We start from the raw sequence: 26,966 nt of genomic DNA, 5'->3' as shown, positions 1-26,966 counted from the left end.
ATGAAATAAAATAAAAAATAAAAACACAAAGAACGGAAATAAATAAACCTTTTATCCGAAATCTTTGAACTCTTTTTTTTTGGTGTTGTTTGCTGCGATTGGGTGTTTATTGTGGTTTTAGTTCTTTTGATTGTATTTCTACTCTGTTTCTCTTTGTTTGGAAGTCTATTTTTTATTTTTCAGGAAAAAGTCTCGTTTACATCGTTTTTGTTCCTTTTATATAGCCTTATACAACTTGTTTTTTCATTGATGTCTTCTTTGTGTTTGCAGGTACAAGTTGGACAGTGACAAGGGCGGTGGCGTGCTACAAGCGTGGTCAGTGGAGTTGGTGGTGGCAGTGGTGGCAGAGGCTAGGAGCGACGGCTAGGGGGGCTAGGGTTTAGTTGAGAAAAGTTTAGGTTGTGGGCTAGGGTTTATTTATTTATTTTGGGTTTGGGTAGTTGGGTTTAGGTTATTTATTTGAGTTGGGGTCTGATTTTGTAATTGGGTTTTTAGTTTAATTTTTTTGGGGGTTATTTGGGTTATGGGTTTAATTTTGGTGGATTAGTAGGGCTAAATTGGGCTTGTAACATTAATAAAAGAAGAAAAATGAAGACTTTCGTTTTTGAAGAGTAAAAGGACGACTTTCTAGAATTTTGCCGCTTCATTTGGAAGATTAGAGGTGTTCATAAGCTTTATCAAGTTGGGTTCAAGCCGAATTTAAGTATGATATTATTTTTGCCCAAGTTTAAAATATGGGTCTAAAATTTTGTCTTAGTCCGTTCATATTTGTAAATGGTTAATCTAAACTTATTTTAGGTTCGTCCATATTTTTTAAAAATTTTAAAAAATATTTATATTATTTTAATTTAATATTTAATATTTTTTATTTTTTTATTTATTAAAATTTTATATATAGATATTTTAACAATTTTTAATATTTATTATATTATTATAGATTTAATTTTTATATGCTATAAATTATATAAATATAAATATATTATATTATATTATATTATAAACATAGAAAACGAATCGAACCTGAATATTTAAGTTTGAACAAGCTCATATTTTAAATAAGTCTAATATTTTATTCAAACTCATATTTCAAATTTAATATTTTTATATAAGTCGTACCAAATTTCAAACTTCAACTAATAGCTAGCTACATAAAGAACAAAAGAAAACGTACTAACGAGGCTAGAAAAACTTTCATCAATTTCAACACTTCATATTGTCATTTGATGCATGATAATTACCCACCGGCCATTATCTCTCAATTACTTATTTGCTTAGTCAAAATCGATATATATTGGTTGATTGAATTTTATTTTAATTGATATGAATATTGTTGTTAATATAAGAATACGTGATTTCAAATGCACTGAAATATATTATTATTTTATTTATGAATTAATAAAGAATTATAAATAATTTTAATTATGTAATATTTTATTTTAGTAACGTATCTTTGTAAAATTAAATCCATAATGGATTAACATGATTATATATAAAAGTGTATATATTGATCAGATTTTAGTTATCATTAGCTTCTTTTCAACTCTGCAATATGTCAACATATTTCTCTTTATCTATTGAAGGGGGAAAAAGAACTCTTGAACCATTATTAAGTCTATTACTACAAAAAAAAAAGTAATTATATAGGAAATGTTGAATAATTTTCTACCAAGCCATGTATTATCACAACTTTTTTGATAAATATAATAATTATTATATTATCATGAGATGTTTAAATAATCTATAATCACATTGAGTTTCGATTAAATTAAGAGTTGAGTCAGATTGAACTATTAAACGGGAGTAAGGCTCTCTTAATGTTATCCATAAGACTTGAATTTGAGACTTTACTTAAGAGGTATCTAACTCTTTATCACTCAACCCAATGACCTCTCAACTCTTAAATTGAAGGATAATATACGGTTAAATATGTTCAAACCCACAATAATACTAACTGAACAAAAATTCAATCAATAAGAGCAGTTCTTTATTGACACCCAATAACCAAACCCCAATTTATAAATTGACTTGATACCAAGAGAAAATCGTAATCTTTGACAATAGCAAAAGTTATGCAATAAGAATTATTATAGAACCCTAAGCTTCTGCAATAATGTATTACATAGCACTAAACAATATGGAATAATTTTATTCATCAATAAAGCATATAGATAGATTAATTCTAGCCTAAAATATATATACATATTAATTCCATTTCCATATATGTCCACATTCAAACGTACGTAATGTTCCACTACATAGCTAGGCCTACACTATGATTTAATTCGAATTGGACTTATGGTTCCAAGAAAAACAGCAGCCCCTTTTAAGAAAAACTAAAATATTGATAAATGGTATGGCATGTCCATTTTCTATATTATTACCACTCCAAGTCTTTCGTTTATGCTATACACCCTTTTTGAAAAACCACATGTATATAATATATACACATACATATCATATGGATGTGTTTTATTATTAATTAACCCCTTCTCCTCTGTTTTCTCTTGTATAATTCTTTGTTTCAATGGAAAGATAGAGAAAAAAACAAGCATGGGTAGAGCTCCTTGCTGTGACAAAGCTAACGTGAAAAAAGGTCCATGGTCACCTGAAGAAGATGCCAAGCTCAAAGCATATATTGAGCACTATGGTACTGGTGGAAACTGGATCTCTTTGCCTCAGAAAATTGGTAATAAACTAATAATATATGTATATGTATGTGTTTATGTATGGTGTATGATGTGAGTTTGAGAGGATTTTTTATGATAAGATAGGTCTCAAGAGATGTGGGAAGAGCTGTCGTTTAAGATGGTTGAACTATCTTCGCCCAAATATCAAACATGGAGGTTTCTCTGAAGAAGAAGATGAAATTATCTGTAGTCTCTATCTCAGTATTGGGAGTAGGTACGTATATATATAAAATATAATTATTCATATTCATTACATATATCACTATAACTTGCATGATTTTTTTTGTTAGGTGGTCTATTATTGCTGCACAGTTACCTGGGAGGACTGATAATGATATAAAGAATTATTGGAACACAAGACTTAAGAAGAAGCTTCTTGGCAGATATCCCCGGCCTGAGCCGCCTTTCCCGGTGGTGCCGGTACCGTACTCGAGCCAAGGACAAAGTATCCAGTTTACGAACTCTCAGTGCAGTGTTGTAGATGGAGCAAATATGGAGCAGCACATGCTTCAAGGGCAAACCAGTTCTTCTTCATTAAATGGAATGGGATTGTTTTATGGGGAAGACATTATCAATGATACAAGCTCTCTGGTTTGCTTTGGAATGTTTCAACACTATGCTTTCTATGATCATATCAGCTTGCAGTAAATTGTAAGGGAGGTGTTGAATTATAATCTTAGAGAGAAAACACTAAATTTAAATGATAATTATAATCTAGTTTTAGCTCATTATATGGTTGCTTTGTATTGTTCATATGTGCTTGGTGTTATATTTGAATCTTGGTGAATTCTTTTTCTTCACTGTATTTTTTAGTACTCATTTTTGTTATTTGTGTGTTTTTTAATACCTATTTGTGTCATAGTATTACATGTAATTGAAGGTATATTAATTGATTTAAAGCTCTTGTTGAAAGTTTATGGATAATTGAAGTAGTTTAATTTGCTAGCTTATAGTTCAATATATAGATGATAACCTCGTATATTATATTATTATCTAATAGCTACTGAGGGATAATGCCTGCCTATATATCTGAACTTAAGGGATTTGTTGAAGAAAACAATCATCCTTTCTCTAATCCACTTAAGCTAGATTCTATATGTATTATATCAAACAATTTATACTTTTTACACTTTGTTATAGTGGGAATGTACTCATTCGAGAGAAATTTATGAAATGTTGTTCATCATGTAGTCAACATTGTCCCCAACAATCAAAAGTATTGTCCTTAGCTTCCGCAAAGAGCTATGTACTATTCATATAGATGGAAGACACCTCAGTTGGTGGAGTTACGACCTACCGAAAGCTTATGGGAGAAGTCTTAATATTATGCATCATTATGGAGAATGCGTGTGAGAGACTCAAACCACCAACCCAAATACTTAAAAGCAACATATATTGTCCACGAAGACTAATTCTTTCAAAATTCGTGATTGCTTTTTTTAATAATGTTATCTCTAAAGTTAAAACTTGAGTTCTCTTGTTAAGAGTGCAATCTACCGTATTATTGCATCTTACAATCGTTGATAGGGTCCAATAGTTGATTTCATGATCCACTCATGTGAAAACTGAACAATCACTTGAATATACAATTATATATAAATAACATGGTAATTGCCTAAACTTAGAATTAATTTAATTTATAAAATAACTTCTAATAAATTTAGGATTTGAATCTCAACACGTACAAAAATCACCCTTTCATCTATAACTTTTTTTCTTCTCTAAATAATTACCGCCTGACCCATCTCTAACTCCAATACGAAAGAGAAAGCGATAAAATCGTCCGATTTTATATTAGTAACGCAAAATTTCTAAAAATCAAATATTAAGATCATTATAATTAGTATTTGATAAAGTAACACCTATAATCATTTAACTATCAATTTCATGCAAAGTGGTGTGCATTTGGTCATACAAGGCAAAGACCATTGATTATTGCTTAATTAATTTCATTAAATTTGGTTTCAATCATTATCAAAAGTAACCCCACATGCTACCTATAATGTACCCTTTTAGAGAGGTTCTTCTATCACAGCTCATTACAACTAATCCTTCAATTTTATTCAAAAAGGAAAACTCTTTAGATTTTTCAATCTACTACTAGCTTTCTAAACCTTCTAATTTCCATGTAATTGATTGAAGTCAAATTATGTTACCTATTAATTAATAAACTTGTGCTATAAGTTTAGATTCATGTCTATTTTCAACCTTTTTTTTTATTCAAAACCAATCAATCATATCAAAAATAAATAATGAAATTTTCTTTGGATTACATATTTTCAGTACTCTTCAATGACAGATCTTAGGACTAAATATTGAGATAGCTTAAATAGAATTTTCAATAATTTTAAAATTTTAATGAGATATTTTTTAGAAAATAATTAGAGGGATTAATTAAAATTTTTAAATTTTTTGTGAGACTAATGAGAATTTCGGAAAAAAAAGTTTAATTAAAATTTTTAGAAAATAAAAATAAAAAGCATAACTAAAATTTTAAATTTTTGAAGGGTTAAATTAAAATTTTCAACAAATTTCAAAGGAAAAATAGAAATTTTCCAGAAACCCCATTACCGTCCGGCCCTACTGCTCTTGTTGTTTGTTTGGTTTATATGGTGTTTTAAGTCCCATGAGACTGGGGTGTATAAATCATGTGTAGATAGTGCATTAGGCCACGTGTTTATACTCATGCAGTATATTGGCCTGGTCGTCTTTGAGGTTCGTCGAGGAAGGTCTCCATGCATGATGGTCAATCGGGTCAGACCTTCCAAACGCGATGGAGACGTACAATAATAATTCGTCCTGTTGAAGGTAAAGTTATAAAATGACATTATCTGAGACAAAATAATTACGTTGTTGGTGAAATATTATTCATGAGGTGTTGATGATATAATATTCTTTTTAGCAAAAAATTATATATAAAATTACTTGAAAAATAGGAAAAATTAATTATAGATAAAGAAATTGAAACTCTACCGATCGTGATATGTGTACATCCGTTTAATAAGTGATTCGTATGTCACACACAACCTAATTCGGCGAAGCGATCATGCTCCCTAAACCTGTGCAGATTGACCATATAAATAATGTAAAAAATTGGATGAAAATAATGCCTATTTTTCATTGACAATTTTTCTTGTGTTGATAAGACTTGGTGGTGATATTGTTAAAAGACAAATTTTTCATTGACAATTTTTCTTGTGTTGATAAGACATGGTGGTGATATTGTTAAAGACAAATTCAAAAAGGCCTATTTGTTGCTTGTGAAGCCAACTAAACCAATTAGCACTTTAATGTCAGCCTAACTTACATTTGAATATGATGTGATATGTGTATTTTCCTTCACATGCTTTAACCAATATTTTCTCACCTTGTCTTTTCATTTTCTCTATGTAAATTTTGTACTCAAATTAAAAGGTAGTTATTTTAATGTGGAAATTTTATAATTTTATCGAAAAAAATTGGTCAAGTTTTGCTATTAATTCCTATATTAAGTGTAAGTTATGGATTTAATCTTTATACTTTAATTTAGTCATTTTAAGTCTCTATGGATTTTGAATTTTGAAATTTCAATAATAATTGAACATTAGCTGTTAAATTAGTTAAGTTAAAGTTTGCTATTTCTAAAATCTTATGTCGCAACATATTATCACATATGTAATATTATGTCAGCTTGCTATTTCCATATAATACTAAAAGAATCCACAACATTTTTAGTTAATGGATTTAACGACTACTCTTTGATTTAGGACTAAAATTTTGAATTTTAAGATATTTAATTGGAGGACAATGATAAATCCACAACTTAAGTATAGTACAAGACTAATAACAAAATTGAACCTAACAAATATAACAACGACCATTTGAGTTAGAAATGAAATTTCTAAATTCGAAAGTACAAGAACTAAAATTGACCAAATTAAAATATATGAATTACATTCACAACTAAGACATAGTATAGGGACTAATAACAATATTTGACCAAAAGTTTTATCACAAATTAGTAACATTTCAATTTATTTACAATATCCTAACATGAATTGGAGTGTCAAAGCAAGAGTCAATAAGTCTGAAAAATAATAATATAAACTAAGTTTATAAAATTATTAATTAATTTCAATTTGAAAAGAAAGAGCGAGTATATCCCAAAAAAAGAAATGGTCTAAAACAAAGAAAATTAAGATTTCAAATTTTGACTTTAATAATTTGAGAGCCATATTTTGTCATAGAAAACGATGACCATAATAAAACCAAAACCATGACTTATTTCGTTAAATTGCTTTTAGGGTTAAATATTCTTCTAGCACTATAGTGAAGCCAAAAAATATTTATGGTTAGAATTGAATTATATATTTTTTTAGAGGGATTATACTGCAATTTTACTTTTGGGAGGCTAATGTATTGCCTGCGCTTCGCCATCTCCTACTTCCCGTAGTTGTTGATTTTTGTGGTTACTTAAAGAAAAATCAACATTAATTTGGTACCTGTTGAGAATAAAGATTTGAGTAAACTTCACTAATTCCCTCTTAACTTTGGTTAAAACTACTTAGTCAAAGAATTTTTTAAACTTTTAAACCATCATCCAATTATTATGTTTTATTATTGAGATCATGGGCATTCTATGTGGCACAATAGTTTGTCGCATAGTTGTTGGTGTTTGAAACAAAGCAAAGCAAGCATAGTCGAAAGCTTGTGTAGCAAGCCACGTGACTTGGTGAAGAAACAAAAACAGATTTGCTAAGAGAAACAAGAACAAAAATCGAAAGCAAAGAAAATGGAACATAAAGATGAATGAAATTCAATGATTTTCATTAAGTAAAACTTTGGTTTGTAGCCATTACATATATCAATCATTGACTGAGCAAAATAAGTCAAATACATCACCTAATGTATACCTAATACCACTAAAACACATTGAAACTTGGTAAATAAACTTGTACAACAAAACAAAGCTGATTTTTCAGCTCAATCACCACCTAATTACATCAGTCATTTAACAAACATAGTTCCAAGTGAACTAGAATGCATTACATTGACCAAAGTAACAAAATGAAACAAAATGGGTGACAGCAGCATTTGGCTTGGCTGCTTCTGGTCTTGGCCTGGTCTCCACGGTCTGCCTCCTGGTGCATGTGCTGCATGCAAGGCCACTTTCTAACACTCCTCCTTGGTCTTCATGCTGCTAACTCCAAGTTCTCTTTTAAGTTTGATGAACCTTGACTCGTTAAGTGCCTTTGTGAAAATGTCAGCAATTTGATCTTCTGAATTGCAATGAAACAGCTTTATCTCTCGAGCTTGCTCCATCTCCCTTACCATATGCAACTTAATGCTGAAGTGCTTGGTTCTACCATGGAAGACAGGATTCTTTGCAATTGCAACAGCAGATTTGTTATCACAAAAGATTTCTGTTGCTTTCCTTTGATGCAAGTTCAAGTCAGCTAAAATCTTCCTTAGCCAAATGGCTTGATTAACAGCATTAGCAGTAGCAACATACTCAGCTTCTGCTGTTGACTAAGCAACTATCGATTGCTTCTTAGAACTCCAGCAAAACATAGCTGAACCAAGGGTAAAAGCATACCCTGAGGTACTCTTCATGTCATCTTTTGAACCAGCCCAATCACTGTCCGTGTAGCCTATTAGCTTCAAGTTTTCACTTTTCGCAAAATGCAAACTATGGCTCAAGGTTCCTTTCAAGTACCTGAGCACCCTTTTTTTCCTGTTTGAAGATGTTGCTTGTTGCAGCAATGCATGAATCTCGATAGCATACTCACTGCAAACATAATGTCTGGTCTTGTTGCTGTTAAATACAATAGGCAACCAACAAGACTTCTATAATCAGACTCACTAACTTGTTCATAGTCTCCTTGACTCGATAGCTTCATTCCAACAGCTATAGGTGTGCTTGTTGGCTTGCAATTCTCCATGGAGAACTTGCTTAAAATCTTCCCAACAAATGTCTTCTGTCTCGGGAAAATTGTATTTTGAGTTTGCTGCACTTCCATTCCAAGAAAGTAGGTCATTTTCCCAAGGTCAGACATTTCAAACATATTCATCATTTTGGCTTTGAACTCAGCCAACATTCTTCGATTTCCTCTTGTGACCAATAGATCATCAACATATAGGGACACAATAAGCTGTGTTTCAGCTTGTTTCTTCTTGACATACAATGTTGGCTTACTAGAGCTCCTTTCAAATCCCAAACTGACCAAGTAACTATCAATCCTGCTATACCAGACCCTAGGTGCCTGTTTTAAGCCATACAAGGCTTTCTTCAGCCTGTAGACCATGTCTTCCTTGTCTGGCACTTTGAAGCCTTCAGGTTGCTCCACATATATCTCTTTTTCTAGAAAACCATTAAGAAAAGCTAATTTTACATCGAGCTAGTGGATTTTCCACTCCATCTGAGCTGCTAAGGCAACCAGCAGCCTGATGGTGTCTAGTCTGGCCACTGGTGCAAAGGTTTCCAGGTAGTTTAGCCCATACTTTTGGCTAAAGCCCTTCACAACTAGCCTGGCCTTCAACTTGTTCAAACTCCCATCTGCATTTTGCTTAGCTCGATAGACCCATTTCACTCCAATGACCTTCATGTTGATTGGTCTAGCAACCAATTCCCATGTCTGATTCTTCTCTATCATGGTAATTTCATCAGACATTGCCTGTTTCCAGCCTTTATGTGCTTCAACTTCTTCAAAATAGCTAGGTTCTTCTTTTGCAATATGAGCCCTCTCATAGTGTCCTTGTACCCCTGACATGTTCATCATCTATGTCCATATCAGGACCATTTTGATCAAATTCAAGCTGATCTGCTATAAGTTCTTCAAAAATGGCCTCAGGTTCATTTCTTTCCCAATTCCAGTAAGCCTTCTTATCGAATACCACATCCCTGCTCACTTAGACTTTGTTTGTTGAAGGATCCAAGATCCTATAACCCTTTTTGACTGAGTTGTAGCCTACCAGAATACCAGGTTTGGCCCTTTTTGATAACTTGTCCCTCTTCACAACTGGTACATAGCTGTAACATAGGCAACCAAAGACCTTCAAATGAGCCAAGGATGGCTTAAGCCCGAAACATGCTTCAAATAGAGTTTTATGAGCCAATGCTTTAGTTGGTAGCCTATTCTGAAGGTACACAGCAGTGTTAACTGCTTCAGCCCATATGATCTTGGGCAATTTTTTCTGAAATAGAAGACACCTAGCCATATCCATAAGACTTCTATTTTTCCTTTCACTTACCCCATTCTGTTGAGGTGTATAAACATTGGTTAGCTGATGTTTGGCACCAGCATCATTGCATAGAGCTTGGAACTGAGCTGAGGTGTACTCAGCTCCATTGTCTGATCTGATGGTCTTCAATTTGTAGCCTGTTTCTGTTTCAGCTGCGGCTTTGAACTTCATAAACATTTGAGCTACCTCAGACTTATGCTTCAAAAAATAAATCCAGCAATATCTGGTATGATCATCAATAAAGAGGATGAAGTACTTACTTCCATTTAGTGATTTTGACTTCATGGGACCACACACATCAGTGTGAACAAACTGCAATCTCTCAGTTGCTCTCCAGGTTGTGTTTGCAGGAAATGGAAGCCTGGCTTACTTTTTCATTTGACAAACCTCACAAACATCTTCATTCTGAACTAACTTGGTGAAGTTTTCAATCATTTCTTTGCTGACCATTTGAGCCATCGATCTAAAGTTGGAATGACCAAGCCTTTGATGCCAAAACTTGGTGTCTTCTGTTGAAGCAACATGAGCTGAGTGTAAGTCCTCTGACCAGTTGACTTCAAAGCATTTGTCACTTATGGTGGCTGTCATGAGGCTTGATCCATTTGGATCAGTGATTTGGCACTCCTGGCCATTGAACACAACAGAGTATCCACATTCAAGTAGTTGAGCAATGTTGAAAAGGTTCCTATCAATCTCAGGTACCAGCAGCACATTTGTTATAATTTTGTCTCCTGTGGAGGTGTATATTAGCACATCTCCCTTTCTTTCAACCTTGATGAACTGACCATTTCCAATTTTTACCTTGGTTTTGCAAGATGTGTCCAAGGTTTTGAAGATATTAGCATCTGGTGACATGTGGTTGGTACAACCACTATCCAACAACCATCCTTTTGAGCATTTGCTTTGACCAGCTAGACATGATATAGCAAAGACCTGTTCTTCATGATCACTACTGTCTTCAGCCACTCGAGCTTCTTCATTCCTGTGTTGTGGTTGGTTTTGGCCAGGTTTGCCTTTTTCTTTGCAGACCCTTTCAATATGGTCTTTCTTCTTGCAATGTTGACAAAAGGCATCTGGTCTGAACCAGCATCTGGCCTCTGGATGACCAGGTTTCTTACAAAATCTGCAGAGTCGATCTCCTCCTCTTGCAGCATCAGGCTTAGGCCTGCTTCTCCAGTTCTTCTTGCCTTTGTAGGCTGAGGTACTCGAGGCTGCTTCAGCCTTGGCTTGAAAAGCACCCTCCTAGTGCTCCTCCATTCTGCTGGCTTTCCTTTTCTCCTAAGCATAAAGAGCATTGATAAGCTCAGTTAAAAAGATACTTGCCAAGTCTCTTGAATCCCCCAAAGATAAGATCTTTGCCTCATATCTTTCAAGCAATGTTGAGAGCACCTTCTCCACAATTCTTGTCTCACTGAACTGTTCTCCTAGCAATCTTATGTTGTTGACTACAGCCATTATCCTGTCTGAGTACTGCTTCACTGTCTCTTCTTCTTTCATCTTGAGATTTTTAAAGTCTCTCCTCAAATTCAACAACTACTGCTGCCTTGTTCTTTCAGTGCCTTGGAACTCCTCCTTGAGCTTGTCTCAAGCTTGCTTGGGAGTCTCACAAGCCATGATTCTGGTAAAAATAACATCAGAAACACAGTTCTGAATGCATGACATGGCCTTGTGCCTTTTGGTCCTCTCATCTACGTGCTGTCTGATTTGAGCCACTGTGGGATTGGCTTGAAGTGGAGCTGGCTCGATACCAGTGTTGACAACTTCCCGCTCATCTTGACAACCCATATGTGGAACCCCTCACCATTAAAGACTGATGGTGCTGCAGGAGAAAAGCCTGATGAAGCCATTCAATTTACTACAACAAGTCCTCTAAGATGAAAGCTCTGATACCAATTGTTGGTGTTTGAAACAAAGCAAAGCAAGCAGAGTCGAAAGCTTGTGTAGCAAGCCACGTGACTTAGTGAAGAAACAAAAATAGATTTGCTAAGAGAAACAAGAACAGAAATCGAAAGCAAAGAAAATGGAGCATAAAGATGAATGAAATTCAATGATTTTTATTAAGTAAAACTTTGGCTTGTAGCCATTACATATATCAGTCATTGACTGAGCAAAATAAGTCAAATACATCACCTAATGTATACCTAATACCATTAAAACACATTGAAACTTGGTAAATAACTTGTACAACAAAACAAAGCTGATTTTTCAGCTCAATCACCACCTAATTACATCAGTCATTTAAAAAACATAGTTCCAAGTGAACTAGAATGCATCACATTGACCGAAGTAACAAAATAAAACAAAATGAGTGACAACAGCATTTGGCTTGGCTGCTTCTGGTCTTAGTCTGGTCTCCATGGTCTGCCTGCTGGTGAATGTGCTGCATGCAAGGCCACTTTCTAACAATAGTTTCCACGTAGAATGCCATGTAATTTGGCATGTGTGGCGTCTGATACTGTAACATTGGTTCGGGGCACTCTTTTTACCCTTTATTACCTTGAACAAGTAAGGGCACTTAGTATATTTGAATCGATAATCATCTTTCAATGAATCTAGCCTCCTCCATCTCTCGGGACCAAAAAGGAGTAGTACAAGAATATTCACATATTGTCCATTGACTACACCTTTTGGCCTCATCTTAGGCCCTGACTCACCTTCTGTGGACGAACCTGGCGGGGGAAACCTTGGGTTTTCGAGGCATTGGGATTCTCACAATTTTTTGTGTTACTCAAGCTGACATTCTTGCTTCTGCTTTGTCTATTCCTATTCATGCAAGTGTTTCCCCTTAAGGCGGAACGCTCTCCTACCAATGCATTTTTACATCTCATAGCTTCAGCAGATCGATTAGCCCTGTTTATCTTCAACACAACAGTGCTCGATCAATGAGCTATTACGCACTCTTTCAAGAGTGGCTACTTCTAGGCAAACCTCCTAGTTGTCTCTGCATCCTTACTTCCTTTATCACTGAGCAACCTTATGTGAATTTTTATTTGAAATAATTGTTAAGTCAATTAAAATAAATAACAATTAAACAAAATAAAAAAATAAAAAAATACCTTTTTTAATTAGGAAATAAATTTGAGAAGTCATTTGTTGAAACCTAAACTCATTGTTTTGTAAAAAAATGAAGGAAAAGATTTATTTCTATTGTCTGTTTCAAATTATGGTAAACAGCATGCCTAGGAACCACTACATCCACATTTTCGTAGTTAAAATCCCTACTATCCTTGTGCAGAAAAATGAAAATAATGGTAAAGATCAACCTAAAGCAATTTTTTGAGAAATTGTTGCTAATGAAGAAGCAGATGTAAAGTATGAAGGTTTTGGAAAACTTACAAGTAGCTTCTAACAATGAAGCTGCTTCTTATCAAACTTCTTATGAAGCTAACAAACGGCCTCCATGGCTCTCGTATTATCATTTTGAACTTAATAAAATACTTATTTAATTCATTATACTGCCTAACAGCTTCTTATTGATAGTGTCTTTGTAGGAAAAATTATGTACACAGTTTAAATCCTCAAATTTACCACTAACACATTCTCTATAGTGACATTTTTCATGTTGAACCCATCTAAGTTTCTACTAACCCTTTCACCTATATAAATCTCACTTGTTTCCTCTTTATCATCCCCTACTTCAACATGGAAGATGTCGCTATAGAGAATGTGTTAGATAATGATAAACCTGAGGATTTACACAGTACACATGACTCATACTTGGATGGCCAAAATTGGCATGAGTTCAATACTGAATGTGATATGGTAAGTTTAAATTGAAAAAAGATTTAATATTCCTAACCAAAGACACTATCAAAGAGGTTGTTACGCAGTATGTTAAGGTTCACAAATATTTTATTAAGTTCCCAAAAATGACAATATGAGGTTGAAGACAATTAATTTGTAAGGATAGTAATCTTATGAGCCTCAAAGGTAAACCCTAATGACCATGTTGACTAGACATGACAAATCAAAACTTATAACCCTCAACATACTTGCTCAAAAGTCCATAAAAGGAAGAACATAGCAAAATGGTTGGCAGACATTATAAAGATAAGTTTATTAGTGACCCTAATTATGCCCTGACATTATTGCAACAGGGTGTGAAAAAAACTTTCTGACAATTATCTCACTCACCAAATATGTTAAAGCCAAAGAACACTGGAATTAATTAGAGGGAGTCATAAAAATAAGTATGGGAAGATTTATGATTACTTAGGAGAGCTTAAGACTCCTAAAACCTAGCACCATAACAATATGCTCCTGAGATGCTAAGTTATTTCAAAGATTGTATATCTATCTATAAGCAAACAAAGATGATTATAAGGCTCTGGCACCAGAACAATATGCTCCCTAGATGCTAAGTTATTTCAAAGCTTGTATAATCTGTCTGCAAGCATTCAAAGATGGTTATAAAGTTAGATTTAAGGATTATCAATTCAGATGGGTACTTTTTGAAGAGGTACCATAGTGATTATATTTTGACAACTATTGAGATATATGCAAATAATGGCATCCATCTTATTACATATGTTGCAGTTGAAAATGAGAACCATGCATCTTGGTATTGGTTCCTTGATCCATTGACAAATGACTTGGAAATTATCAAATCACATCACTATTATATCTAACAAACAAAAGATATCTCAGCTTAATTATCTTAATTTATGCTTTATTTAGTTTATTTAATTACTATTGTTTCACTATATTATTTTTTACTTTTTTTCATTACTTTTAAAATATCATTTTATTCTTTTAATTATTTTTTAAATTAATTTATTTTTACTATACATTAGACTAATCTTTCTTTAATCAAGAAAAATATATTATATACATTGAAAAAATACATATGACATTTTAAATACACATATATTATATATACAGTTGGAAAAAATTCACAATATTTCAGCTTCAAATTGATGGTATAAAAACCTAAATCACTAAAGTAATCATATCTAAGGTTATATACATATACAAGGGCATCTTGTGTATGAATTATTTCAGCCACATAAAGTGTGAGAAAATAAAACTGAAAAAGTACTTAATTTTCCACAGCAAAAAAACTATTACCTATGTGCTGCTTCCAGTCTCTCTTTGCCTCTTTACTGGTGTTAAATGTTTCCTATATAAATGTACAAGTTACAGCTACTGGTCCCAGCAAGCAACCGCCAATATGATGATGGTGCATTTTTTTGGCACATTGACGATAAGATATGAATCAATCAGTTCCCAAGTGCAATCAACAGCCTATTGTTCATCTAATTGAACGTGTTGAATTCCTGAAAAGTTAGGCTCGGTTCAATTCAGTTCAGATCAAATGGAATTATTAATAGCAATTCAGGAGGTAAAAATACAAAGAAGGCACTTGTATTAGGAGCCAGATTGTATTTTGTCATCTTTACAAAAAAATAGATAAATTAGTCTCTATACATGAGATCAAAGAGCAAACGGATTATTTTGTTAAAAATTTCATCAATTTCTAATAAGTCATGCAGCATGTTATGTGTAACTATTTGATTATTCTATCAACCACATTAAATTTTAATAACAAAAATAGATGAAAATCTAAACAAGAAAAAGATAGTTTATTCTTTGATCTAGGGTACAGGGATTAATCTGCCCATTCTTTGAGTAAATGAAGCAAAATACAATCTAACTCTTCTTAGTATAGGGGTCTCCAAAATACTTTTACCAATTCAGGATGGAAGGAAGTATGCACCAAGTAGCAGGAATAACTAAATGTACCTGAATGGTTTCAACGACTTGAGACCATGCAAATTATCTTCGTCTCCTTGGTGGTGTGATGTGTTTCTAGACAACGGTAAGTTGGAATTAATGGACACTTGATGAGAGATTATCGGGTTCTGGAAGTATGCCGAGCGTATTTGATTATGAATCTCTTCTTTCCTTCCCAATTGCTCATCTTGTTGGTCCATCTCTATAAGAATTTGTGCAGGTCTCATCTTGAAAACAGGGGAAAATCTCTGCCTACAGTACTCATTGAAGAGAAGAGTGAGTAATATTAGGGGAATGATGAAACCAGTAGCAACCGGTGATCGTTTTATGTCGAAGATTCCGAGGGCGATAACTTGCGTTAACAATAGGGAGAAGATTGCTGAGTTGTGAACAATAGGCCAGAATTCTCCCCCACTTTCATATTTTCGTACGTATACATTGAGAATCTGAAAAAAAAAACAAGGAACAGAGGTAAAAGCTGAATTCTTCTAAACCGGTCTAACTAACAGTGAAAACATAAATAGAAATGCTTCCACAACATCATCATGCACTGCATATGCATACAACATGATCACCTTGTACCATAAATGTGAAATTGTTTATGTAGACTATGTATGAGCTTACACAATACTGAGGGCATTGAAGCATACAACAAACCGTTACAGATGATATCATTGACGAAAGGCAAGAGGATATAAAAGTTGATCGGATAAAACTCACCTGGTTACGATAGACGAGGAAAGCGAGAAAGAAGAAAACTAGCAAGAAGGGCAATATTAAGGGTGCCATGATGGAACAAGTGAAGCCAATGTGTACAAACAGAAGCAGTCGTGGAATTTCAGTATGGTGAGGGAAGGGTAGAGCACAACTAGATGGTTCTACTTTGGTTCTTAGTATGAATTTTCTGAAAAAATTGCAAATAAGCAGGAAAGGTTGCATTATTTCACAGGACAAGCTAGCCCAGCCTGATGATAATACGTAAGTTGTGAAGAAGGTAGCCTGCAGATGAGAACAATTTTAGTTAGATGTAATCCTGAAGATACACAATCACATGCCATAAAAAAGTGAGAAAAGCAATCTGTCCTATGTGAGTGCCTACAAAAGAGAGCGCTTAATAGTGTATTTCATGCATCTCAATAGACCAAGGTAAAATCTAAATCTAACTGCATATAACAACTTGCCATGAAGTTGGAGGTGTTCAGGTTTTATTAAACCAACAATTGAGGACGCATGGAAAGATTACCTGGGTTGGCACTGCTCTGGCAAGTTGTGTAGGTGCATCTTTAAAACTTGAGAAAACAGTCAGTTGCCTGATGATAGATCCAGAAAGGACATTAACAAAAAAAACATTCCAAATTGTGAAGTACAGAACTTTGATGCAAGCACTCCGTTTCCTCTGACTACGTGAAATATTCCACTCCATTGCAGAAAACAACATCATGGTTGGTGGAACAGCATAAAGAAATAACATTAGAATAACACTTGGTAAGTAACCTGTTACCACCCGGTGTATAAACTTCCTGCATGGCATAACAAACAGGAAAGATTCACAATGAGTGCCTGGTTCCTTCTCTTTTAACTCCTTCCTGTTTCCACTTAATAACAATGATATTTGTCCTATCTACATGTATTAATACACACCAAGAGCTTGGGTGAGTTTAATGCAGTTAAATAACAGTGACATCAATATAATAAGTTGTATCTGGCTATTTATGTACTCTAGATTGTCTTTCAGAGCCTTCAATCTAGGCCTATTCTCAGTATGCGTCACAAGCAATAGCAGATATAGGAGTATTAACAGGGTTCACGATTATGGTTCTTTTCATGCAGGTTTCTATATAGAGTTTCTTGCATCAGGCATCGGTCATGACTGCAATGTGATATGAAAGCAGCATAATTGAAAAAAAAATAAAAATAACAAGCTTATACTGGTTTTGCAGTAGAGTTTGGGGAATGATACTGTTGATCCAATAGGGTCGGAAGCGTGTAAATTATTGTACTAAAAAATCACACAAAGTTTAATTCCCAGGGAAGAGAGGTGGATCACAAGGATCTCTTAAATACCAAGTCTTTCCTTAGTCAGAATATTCCTTCTAACGTAATTTAATAGCACAATTAAATACTACTATTATACCCTCAAATATTGAAAGAAAAATAGGACAAAAAGAACACAAGAGTTTTAACGAGGTTCGGTAAATTATACCTACGTCCTCGGGCTACTAAAACCAGATGATAACTTTACTATCTCCAAAATATTACAAACAAATAGAATTCCTTAAGAATTCTCAAATGGGAGAAGAGAGAAAACTAAGAGAGAAAGATTGGTTGGGATCAATTGAAATGAGAAATGAGAAGGCCTATTTATAGTTGAGGTTCAAGGACCAAACAATAAATAGCCCATTATCTTAAGGACCAAAAAAAATTATCCCTTGCCACTTTTCCAAAGTTGGTGGTTGTCATTATTGATTGTCTCCCATTAATGTTAATGGCAACCATTATTAATTGTCTTCCATTAATGTTAACAATCTCCACCTTGAAGATTTGATTAGGATAATCACATCTTCACACACTTCCTTCAACTCCCCAAATTCGATAAAGCTATCTTTTGTAGTGCCTACAAATGCGCTCTCGAGCGCCATACACCTGAAGGTGCTCAAATTCTCAGGATGTTAATCAAGTTCAAACAATGATTAAACTTGATTGTTGTTACCACCTTGGTCATCATATCTGCGGGATTATCTGCTGTCGGAATCTTCTGAAGTAGAATTTTTCCTTTTTCAAAGACTTCCCGCACAAAGCGATATCTTACGTCGATATGCTTGGTTCTTGAATGATAGACTTGATTTTTCGCTAAATGAATAGCGCTCTGACTGTCACAATATAAACTTATGTGACTTTGAACAACTCCTAAGTCTTTCAACAATCCATTAAGCCAAATAGCCTCCTTAACAGCTTCTGTAACTGCCATATATTCTGCCTCTGTAGTAGACACAGCTACTGTAGACTGTAAGGTAGACTTCCAACTCACTGGGGCTTTCGCAAGAGTAAACAGATACCCCGTAGTTGAACGACGTTTATCTAAATCACCAGCAAAGTCGGAATCAACATATCCAACTACAAATTGACCAAGTGCTTCATCCTGTTCAAAAATTAAACCAACATCTACGGTTTTTCGAAGATACCGTAGAATCTATTTCACAGCTTGCCAATGTCCTTTTCAAGGATCATGCATATACCTGCTCACAACTCCAACAACTTGTGAAATGTCAGGCCGCGTACACACCATCGCATACATCAAACTCCCAACTGCATTAGCATATGGGACTTTTGCCATATATTCTCTTTCTTCTTCAGTTTTCGGAGATAATTGAGCACTAAGTTTCAAATGAGAAGCAAGTGGGGTACTTACATGTTTTGTGTTTTCATTTACACCAAAACATTGTAATACCTTTTTCAGATATTGCTTCTGATTCAAACAAAGCTTGCCTCTCTGTCTATCTCTACTTATCTCCATGCCGAGAATCTTCTTGGCCTCACCTAGATCTTTCATCTCGAACTCTTGATTCAACTGAGCCTTCAGCTTATCTATCTCTTTTTGGCTCTTCGAAGCGATTAACATATCATCAACATACAAGAGTAGATAAATGAAAGATCCGTCATGCAGCTTCTGCAAATACACACAATTGTCATATTTGCTTCTTGTGTACTTCTGCCTTCTCATAAAGCTATCAAATCGCTTGTACCACTGCCTCGGGGATTGCTTCAATCCATATAGCGATTTGTTCAGCTTACAAACCCAATTTCTACCACCAGCATCTGTGTATCCTTCGGGCTGAGTCATATAAATCTCCTCTTCTAACTCACCATGCAAGAAAGCCGTCTTAACATCAAGTTGAGCTAGCTCCAAATTCAACTGTGCTACCAAGGCCAACAAAATTCTAATGGAGGAATGCTTCACAACAGGGGAAAATACATCATTGTAGTGAATTCCCTCCTTCTGAGCGTAGCCTTTAGCTACCAATCTTGCCTTGTAGCGAATATCCTTCTTTCTAGGAGATCCATCTTTCTTTGCGAATACCCACTTGCATCCGATTGCCCTTTTACCTTTCGGTAATTGCGCCAACTCCCAAGTATTGTTCTTCCGGAGAGACTGCATTTCTTCATCCATGGTGCTTTTCCATTTATCACTTTCTAAGCTTTGCATTACTTCTTGATAAGTGATAGGAATATCATCAACAACGGGAAGGGCGTAGGCCACCATATCAGTAAATCGAGCAGGTTTACGAATTTCTCTCCGTGGCCTTGCAACTGCAACTGGTTCTGGTGTACTTAGTGGTTCTTGGGTCAGAACCTCTTCAACCTCTAATTCCTCCATTGTGGCTGGAGAATTAGACTTATTAACTGGGCAAATCCCCATCTGCTCAAACTCCACCTGTTTTGGAGTACACTCCACCTGCTGTGGAGTATTGCTCGTCTGAATATCTTTATCTGCTACCTTTTCAATGTGGCAGATTCATCAAAGGTAACATCTCTGCTACAGATCATTTTCTTTGTGCTTAAGCACCAAAGACGAAATCCCTTCACTCTAGAAGTGATTCCCATAAAGAGAGCTTTCTTTGCCCTCGGATCTAACTTTGACTCCTTCACATGGTAATATGCAGTGGTTCCAAACACATGTAAGGAATCATAATCTGTAGCCGGTTTTCTAGACCATACCTCCATAGGAGTTTTTCTTTCTAATGCAGATGATGGCAAATGATTAACAAGATGGCCAGCGTATGTCACAGCCTCAGCCCAAAATTGCTTGCCCAACCCAGCATTGGACAACATATATCGAACTTTCTCCAGCAATGTTCGATTCATACGCTCTGCCAATCCATTCTGCTGTGGTGTATCCCTAACTGTGAAGTGTCGAACAATACCATACTCTTGGCACACATCGAAGAACGGATCACTTTTATATTCCCCTCCATTGTCCGTCCTAAGCCACTTGATTTTCTTGCCAGTCTGGTTTTCGATCATAGTTTTTCATTTAAGAAAAACTCTAAGCACTTCATCATTAGTTCTCATGGTATACACCCAAACTCTTCTGGAAAAGTCATCAACAAAAGTAACAAAGTAGTGTTTTCCTCCCAATGAAGGTGTCTTAGAAGGCCCCCACACATCTGAGTGAACATATTCCAAAATACCTTTTGTATTATGGATAGCAGTACCGAATTTCACTCTCTTTTGCTTTCCCAGAACACAATGCTCGCAAAATTTTAATTTGCAAGCCTTTGCACCTTTCAACAATCCTTGCTTTGCCAGAATTTGCAAGGATTTTTCGCTGGCATGTCCCAACTTCATATGCCACAACTGTATTGAGTCTAATTCTTTGTTGCCGGAAGCTGCAGCGACTGTTCCAATAACTGTACTACCTTGGTAGTAATACAAGTTATTTTTCCTAATGCCCTTCAATATCACAAGTGCGCCAGATGTCACTTTCAAAACCCCATCTCTCATAGTAACAACTGAACCATTGGATTCCAAGGCTCCCAATGAGATGAGATTTTTCTTCAAACTGGGCACGTACCGAACATCAGTCAGAACTCTGGTTGATCCATCTTTATTCTTTAATTGGATTGAACTTATCCCAACAGTTTTACAGGCATTGTCATTGCCCATATAAACAACTCCTCCATTTAGTTCTACTAAATCAGAGAACCACTCCCGGTTAGGGGACATATGATAGGTACAACCTGAATCCAATATCCACTCATCTGAATGGAACGACAATGATGATGCAACCAGTGATAGTTCAGAGTCACTAGTATCATGCTTAGCAACACAAGCATCTATAGTAGCTTTTCCCTTATTCTTCAGCTTTGGACAATTTTTCTTCCAGTGGCCTTTCTCATGACAAAAAGCACATTCATCTTTCCCGAGTCTGGACTTTGACTTTAATCTCCCCTTTTGAGTTTTCTTCCGAGTGTATGAATGACCTCGGACTACTAAAGCTTCTGTATCTCTGATTGAGTTTTTCTGTTTGTCCTTCTTTCTCTGTTCATAACTGTATAAGGCCGCACAGACTTCGCTCAGAGATATATCACTCCTGCCATGAAGTAGAGTAGTTTCTAGGAACTCAAACTCCTCAGGAAGTGACCCCAACAGCATCAAAGCCAAATCTTCATCTTTGAATGTCTCATCCATATTCAGCAAATCAGTGACTAACTGATTAAATTTGGTGATGTGATCATTCATTGTGGTACTTGGGACGTATGTGAAGCGAAACAGTCTTTTCTTCAAGTGGAGCTTATTTTGACTGTTTTTTTTCAAAAAAATTTCTTCAAGTGCCACCCACAACTTATTTACAGAAGTCTCCTTTGAAAAAGCATACCTCTGCTCTCGAGAAAGGCATGATCGAATTGTGCCACATGCCAACCGATTGATCGCCTTCCAATCTTTCTCCTGTACATCATCTGGTTTCTCTTCATCAATGGCAATGTCTAGACCCTGCTGAAAAAGGGCATCTAGAACCTCACTTTGCCACATACCAAAATGGCCGTGCATCAAGATCCACACAATTGCATTTCAATGTCTTGTCCAACATGGATCTGATCTAAGGTCTAAATCTAAAGATTTCTGATGTGGAAGATCAGTTTAAACTGCAACCACAGAGCATACTACGATTAACCTTCGGCTCTGATACCACTTGTTGTTCCAATAGGGTCGGAAGCGTGTAAATTATTGTACTAAAAAATCACACAAAGTTTAATTCCCAGGGAAGAGAGGTGGATCACAAGGATCTCTTAAATACCAAGTCTTTCCTTAGTCAGAATATTCCTTCTAACGTAATTTAATAGCACAATTAAATACTACTATTATACCCTCAAATATTGAAAGAAAAATAGGACAAAAAGAACACAAGAGTTTTAACGAGGTTCGATAAATTATACCTACGTCCTCGGGCTACTAAAACCAGATGATAACTTTACTATCTCCAAAATATTACAAACAAATAGAATTCCTTAAGAATTCTCAAATGGGAGAAGAGAGAAAACTAAGAGAGAAAGATTGGTTGGGATCAATTGAAATGAGAAATGAGAAGGCCTATTTATAGTTGAGGTTCAAGGACCAAACAATAAATAGCCCATTATCTCAAGGACCAAAAAAAAATTATCCCTTGCCACTTTTCCAAAGTTGGTGGTTGTCATTATTGATTGTCTCCCATTAATGTTAATGGCAACCATTATTAATTGTCTTCCATTAATGTTAACAGATACTCACTGTTTTAAAATTCCTTTAAGAAATGGAACTCTACGTGATAGCTGGTCTAAGTGCTCTAGTTGAGTCAAGCCTTGCACAAATGTAACAGGAAGAAGAAACAGGAACATAAAAACAACAGAAGCTATAAGAGTTGTTATTTTACGAAGCCAAACTTGTTTGTACGGTATGGAGAGGTTTGACCAATAAACATCATGTGGCTCAGGAGCAAGTTCTGTCACCCACAACATGGGATTTGATGATTGAAGAACTTGTGCTGCAACAAGAGCAGCATAGCGAGTCCTGAAGAAAACAAAAGCAGCTGGACATTCCTGTATCAAAGGTCAAAATAAAATAGAACATCACATAGCCACTTCCATCAAAGTTATGAAAGTTAGTGATCAGCATGCAAATTTTTAGCGACAAAATGGCAGCAATTCCCAAGTTGGCAAAGATAGATGAAAGAAAGATGCTTATGGCACAATAAAATGATCTAGAGGAAATATTAAAGCAAATTCACTTTGAGACTGAAAACAGTAACTGCTTCATTGTATATTATGCAAACAATATCTGTTAACATTCCTAACAAAAACCACTAAAAAAGGCAAGCATAACTTAAATACAATTTATACACACATAAACCTGAAATAAGAACTATTGAAGTTATTCAAAGATTTTCAACCTTTCTTCTTTGACTTGATTGCAGCCTATCCATACTGGTTGAACTGCTAACACTGTCTGCTCTAAGGTTAAGCACCATAAAGGGATGTGCAGCTCCTCCAGGAATACAATATGGCAAAGACCTGTCTAGAAACCGTGGGTCAATGGATTTTAGCATTCTGTACATTCTCTCTGCATCCTTCTGCAAAGACAGCATTGTTAAAGAAAAGGTTAAATTGTTATAAATTTATGTCACTAACGTAAATCACTCAAAGATAGATGCTTACCATTAATTTATCAACTGTACAAGATCCATATACCATCTGATGGGACAAATAGCTTTCTGGATAATAAGTTGAAAAGAACTGTTCCACTGAATTACTGTATGAATTATCCGGGGACCAAGGGACACCACGGACTAGAACTGTGAAATGACTTGGATTGGGAGGAGATCCAGTAATATGTGCTAACCTCATTTTAGTGATACTTTTATAATCCTAGAACGAAGCAATAATCTTTAAATGAATACTAGAAAAAAGTTTAAATGCATATACAAGTTAAACTATACGAGTAAATGATGCAATTTTGGTTGTACATCCTTACAGAGTAAAGTAGAACACAAGCTGAGCAGGATATGAGGTATAATGCCAGACAATGGACCCAAAGCCTGAAAAAATTTTAAACAAAAGGAAAAAAATATCAATGAATGCTGTTTTTTCTCCGTATTGGGGTGGCATCTTAATATCTCACCATAATAAAGGGTGAAACTGAACATACCATTTAGAATCTTCTTTTACATTTCCAATTGTAAATACTTCAAGTGATTCTGAATGGATTTCCTTGTGCTGCATATCTTGTCCATAATAATTTACTGGAAGCACTATAAAAAGGCAAATTACAGCAGCAATGATGAATACCCGAATACTGTAAAGGACATGAAGAACATAGCAAGGCGGTTAGTAAACCTGCAAAAACAACCATAGATACCGAAACAGAAATTGAAATGTTGAACCACTTCAAGATGTTTTGAACTTAAATTTGAGACTTAATCACCTGAAAACAACAATTCTCATGAAAGCTACAGCATCGACACCGCCGACGGCCAATATTTCGTCATCGGTTGCTTGCCAGGCTTTAGCAATCCAGCCTGTAGAGGGCACAAATCTTTCAAAGCAACTAATATCACCAGTACCCCTTACCGGTTCCGAAACAAGCCGCCGTGTAAAATACACGCACGCATTGCCTGGTTGTTTCCTCAATATGGAATACAGTGACAGAAGCATAACACATATAGCTATGTTGATTCCAGCAGAAGTTAAAAGATCACTGACATCCATCCCACTCAACTATATTTCCTTTGTTTAAAGCTTTACAGATCCAATTACTCAAGCGATTAGTTGCTGAAGAAGGACTTTACACTGCTTCACAACTTGCTTTAAACAGAGGAATTTTTTTAAAGAAGTTTGGCTCAATTTCACACAGAACCTGAATCAAGTGCTGCAAAAATTGTTCAGAAATCAAAATTTTAATTAACGTCATTTTTTTTCCGTCAATCATACCTCAAAAAACAAATATTTCAACGAAAATTCAAACTAATTTGCCGGCAAAAAAGCTTCACCAAATTTCAATCAAAATTTTAAAAAGAAAACATAATCTACAGTTCCTTTTAGTCTAATTCTAAATTTGTGATGCCTAATGAAATTTCAAAAAAAAAAATACTTGTTTTTAGTCCTTTACTATAATTGGAAGAGATAAATACCAGTATTAAACAAAACTAACAAACATTCAATTTTAAATGGAAACTACACACAACAATCAATATACCATGGACGAAATTCAAACAAAACTAAATCATTTTGATTCAACAAGCAAAAAAAAAGAAAAGATTAATTCAAAAAACAAGTACCTGTGCGAAAATTAGAGCCAAAAAAAAGCGTAAAAACTACCAAACAAAGAGAAATTCTCGAGCCAAAAATAAAAAATAAAAAGGAGAATTATTTGATAACTTTGAAGAACAAAAAATCAAGAACCCTAAATTTTATAAAAAGAAAAAATTTTAAATGATTTTATTGTGAAAAACAAAATTAACTTACGATAGTTAGTTACATGCAAAAAAAATTGGGTGGTGCGAGTGATCGACACGTGCAAATAGTTAGTAACAAAAAATGCGGAAAATCAAAGATTTAAGCGACATGGCAAATGAATATTCCACGTGGCGAAAAATAAGTGGATAGCATGGAACTTGTAATATCCTCCTCAACAAAGATCAGCTTAACAGTCTCTAGATTCCTTTTTGAGTTCCCGCTGGCGCCATTTTTCTGGGTTTTGTTACGGTGCATCTGACTTTGTTTGTTTAAATGGAGTCGGGGTCGGTGACCAATGAGGGTTGGTTAAGTTCCTGAGTTTTGGCAAGAAATTTAGTAGTACTTGGACGCGAACCAAATAAATTAAAAATAAGGGTAAATTACATTTAAGGTCAATAAATTATTACTAAGTTAATATTTTAGTTACTTGACTTCAAAAAGTTATAAAATGATTATTGAACTATTCGAAAATTTTCATTTAAATAGTAAAACTATTTAAAAGTGTTTATTTAAGTCACTAGTACGATTTAACGATTAGTATGGTAGATCAATACCCATTGGTAAATAGAAGAACATACCTTAGATCCAATTCAAGTTGACGACCAATATTGGAGATTGGAGAAGAAAGTTGTTTGGATTTGTTTCTCAGATTCATGTCATTTAAGTTGTTTCATGAAAAAAAGAACTGAATTGCATAAAGAGAAAGGGAATGACAGCTTTTGATTTGTGCAAATAGGTCGAATAGAGAAGGCCATACAGTAGTGATTTTAACAGTCGAGTGACTTAAATGAATTTTTTTGAGTAGTTCAATGATCATTTTGTTAACTTTTTAAAGTTGAGTGACCTTAACATAAACTTACTAATAACTTAATAACTTTAGGTGTAATCTACATGTTTATAAAATAAATTTAAGAAATAATAGATAATTAAAATTTTAAAAAGTCCATAGACTTTAAAAAAAATCATCCATGTCAATAAAGTACATATAAATTGTCATGTAAGTGCCGTTAAAATTTGAATGGTATGATTTAATCAGTTTTTCCATTAAAAAAATAATTTGATTAAGATTTAAAAACCAAAGATCAAAGTGATCTAAAAGAAAAAAAAAGTTAAAATAAGTAAGTATTAGAGGCTAAATTTGTTATTATATCATTAAAATTTATTGATTTTGATTTAAGCCCATTAAATCTTATATATCTGGCTAGATCTGCCCATGGATCGGGCTAGGTCCACCTGAAAAGTGAGAGAGTTTGGGTAAAAATATAAGCCCGAAAAATGATTTTGGGCAAAAAAGTAAGGCCTTGAGTAAGGCTTTTTTGGCCCGAGCCCAAATATGCAA

The 26,966-nt window shown here is 34.7% G+C and overlaps 2 protein-coding genes across 2 annotated transcripts; one reads left to right on the top strand and one right to left on the bottom strand.

The window, feature by feature from the left end:
• Window positions 1-2,400: 2,400 nt before the first annotated feature.
• On the top strand, window positions 2,401-3,599 carry LOC107930567 (transcription factor RAX2). Its single transcript, XM_016862232.2, has 3 exons — window positions 2,401-2,686; window positions 2,772-2,901; window positions 2,978-3,599. Exons 1-3 carry the CDS (start codon window positions 2,401-2,403, stop codon window positions 3,333-3,335), a joined length of 774 nt encoding a protein of 257 aa, XP_016717721.2. The 3' UTR covers window positions 3,336-3,599.
• Window positions 3,600-14,755: 11,156 nt separating this feature from the next.
• Window positions 14,756-25,657, bottom strand: LOC107930561 (CSC1-like protein RXW8). The gene is made up of 11 exons (XM_016862226.2): window positions 25,450-25,657; window positions 24,597-25,040; window positions 24,321-24,467; window positions 24,147-24,210; window positions 23,831-24,040; window positions 23,566-23,745; window positions 22,905-23,215; window positions 16,885-17,161; window positions 16,362-16,640; window positions 15,651-16,087; window positions 14,756-15,184 (listed from the first exon to the last, which is right to left on the bottom strand). Exons 2-11 carry the CDS (start codon window positions 24,878-24,880, stop codon window positions 15,160-15,162), a joined length of 2,214 nt encoding a protein of 737 aa, XP_016717715.1. The 5' UTR covers window positions 24,881-25,040; window positions 25,450-25,657; the 3' UTR covers window positions 14,756-15,159.
• Window positions 25,658-26,966: the final 1,309 nt, after the last annotated feature.

The sequence above is a fragment of the Gossypium hirsutum genome, chromosome A06 (genome assembly GCF_007990345.1).
Source record: "Gossypium hirsutum isolate 1008001.06 chromosome A06, Gossypium_hirsutum_v2.1, whole genome shotgun sequence".
Classification (NCBI taxonomy): Eukaryota; Viridiplantae; Streptophyta; class Magnoliopsida; order Malvales; family Malvaceae; genus Gossypium; species Gossypium hirsutum.
The sequence above is the reverse complement of the archived record's forward strand: the minus strand, read 5'-3'. Positions and strand labels throughout refer to the sequence as shown.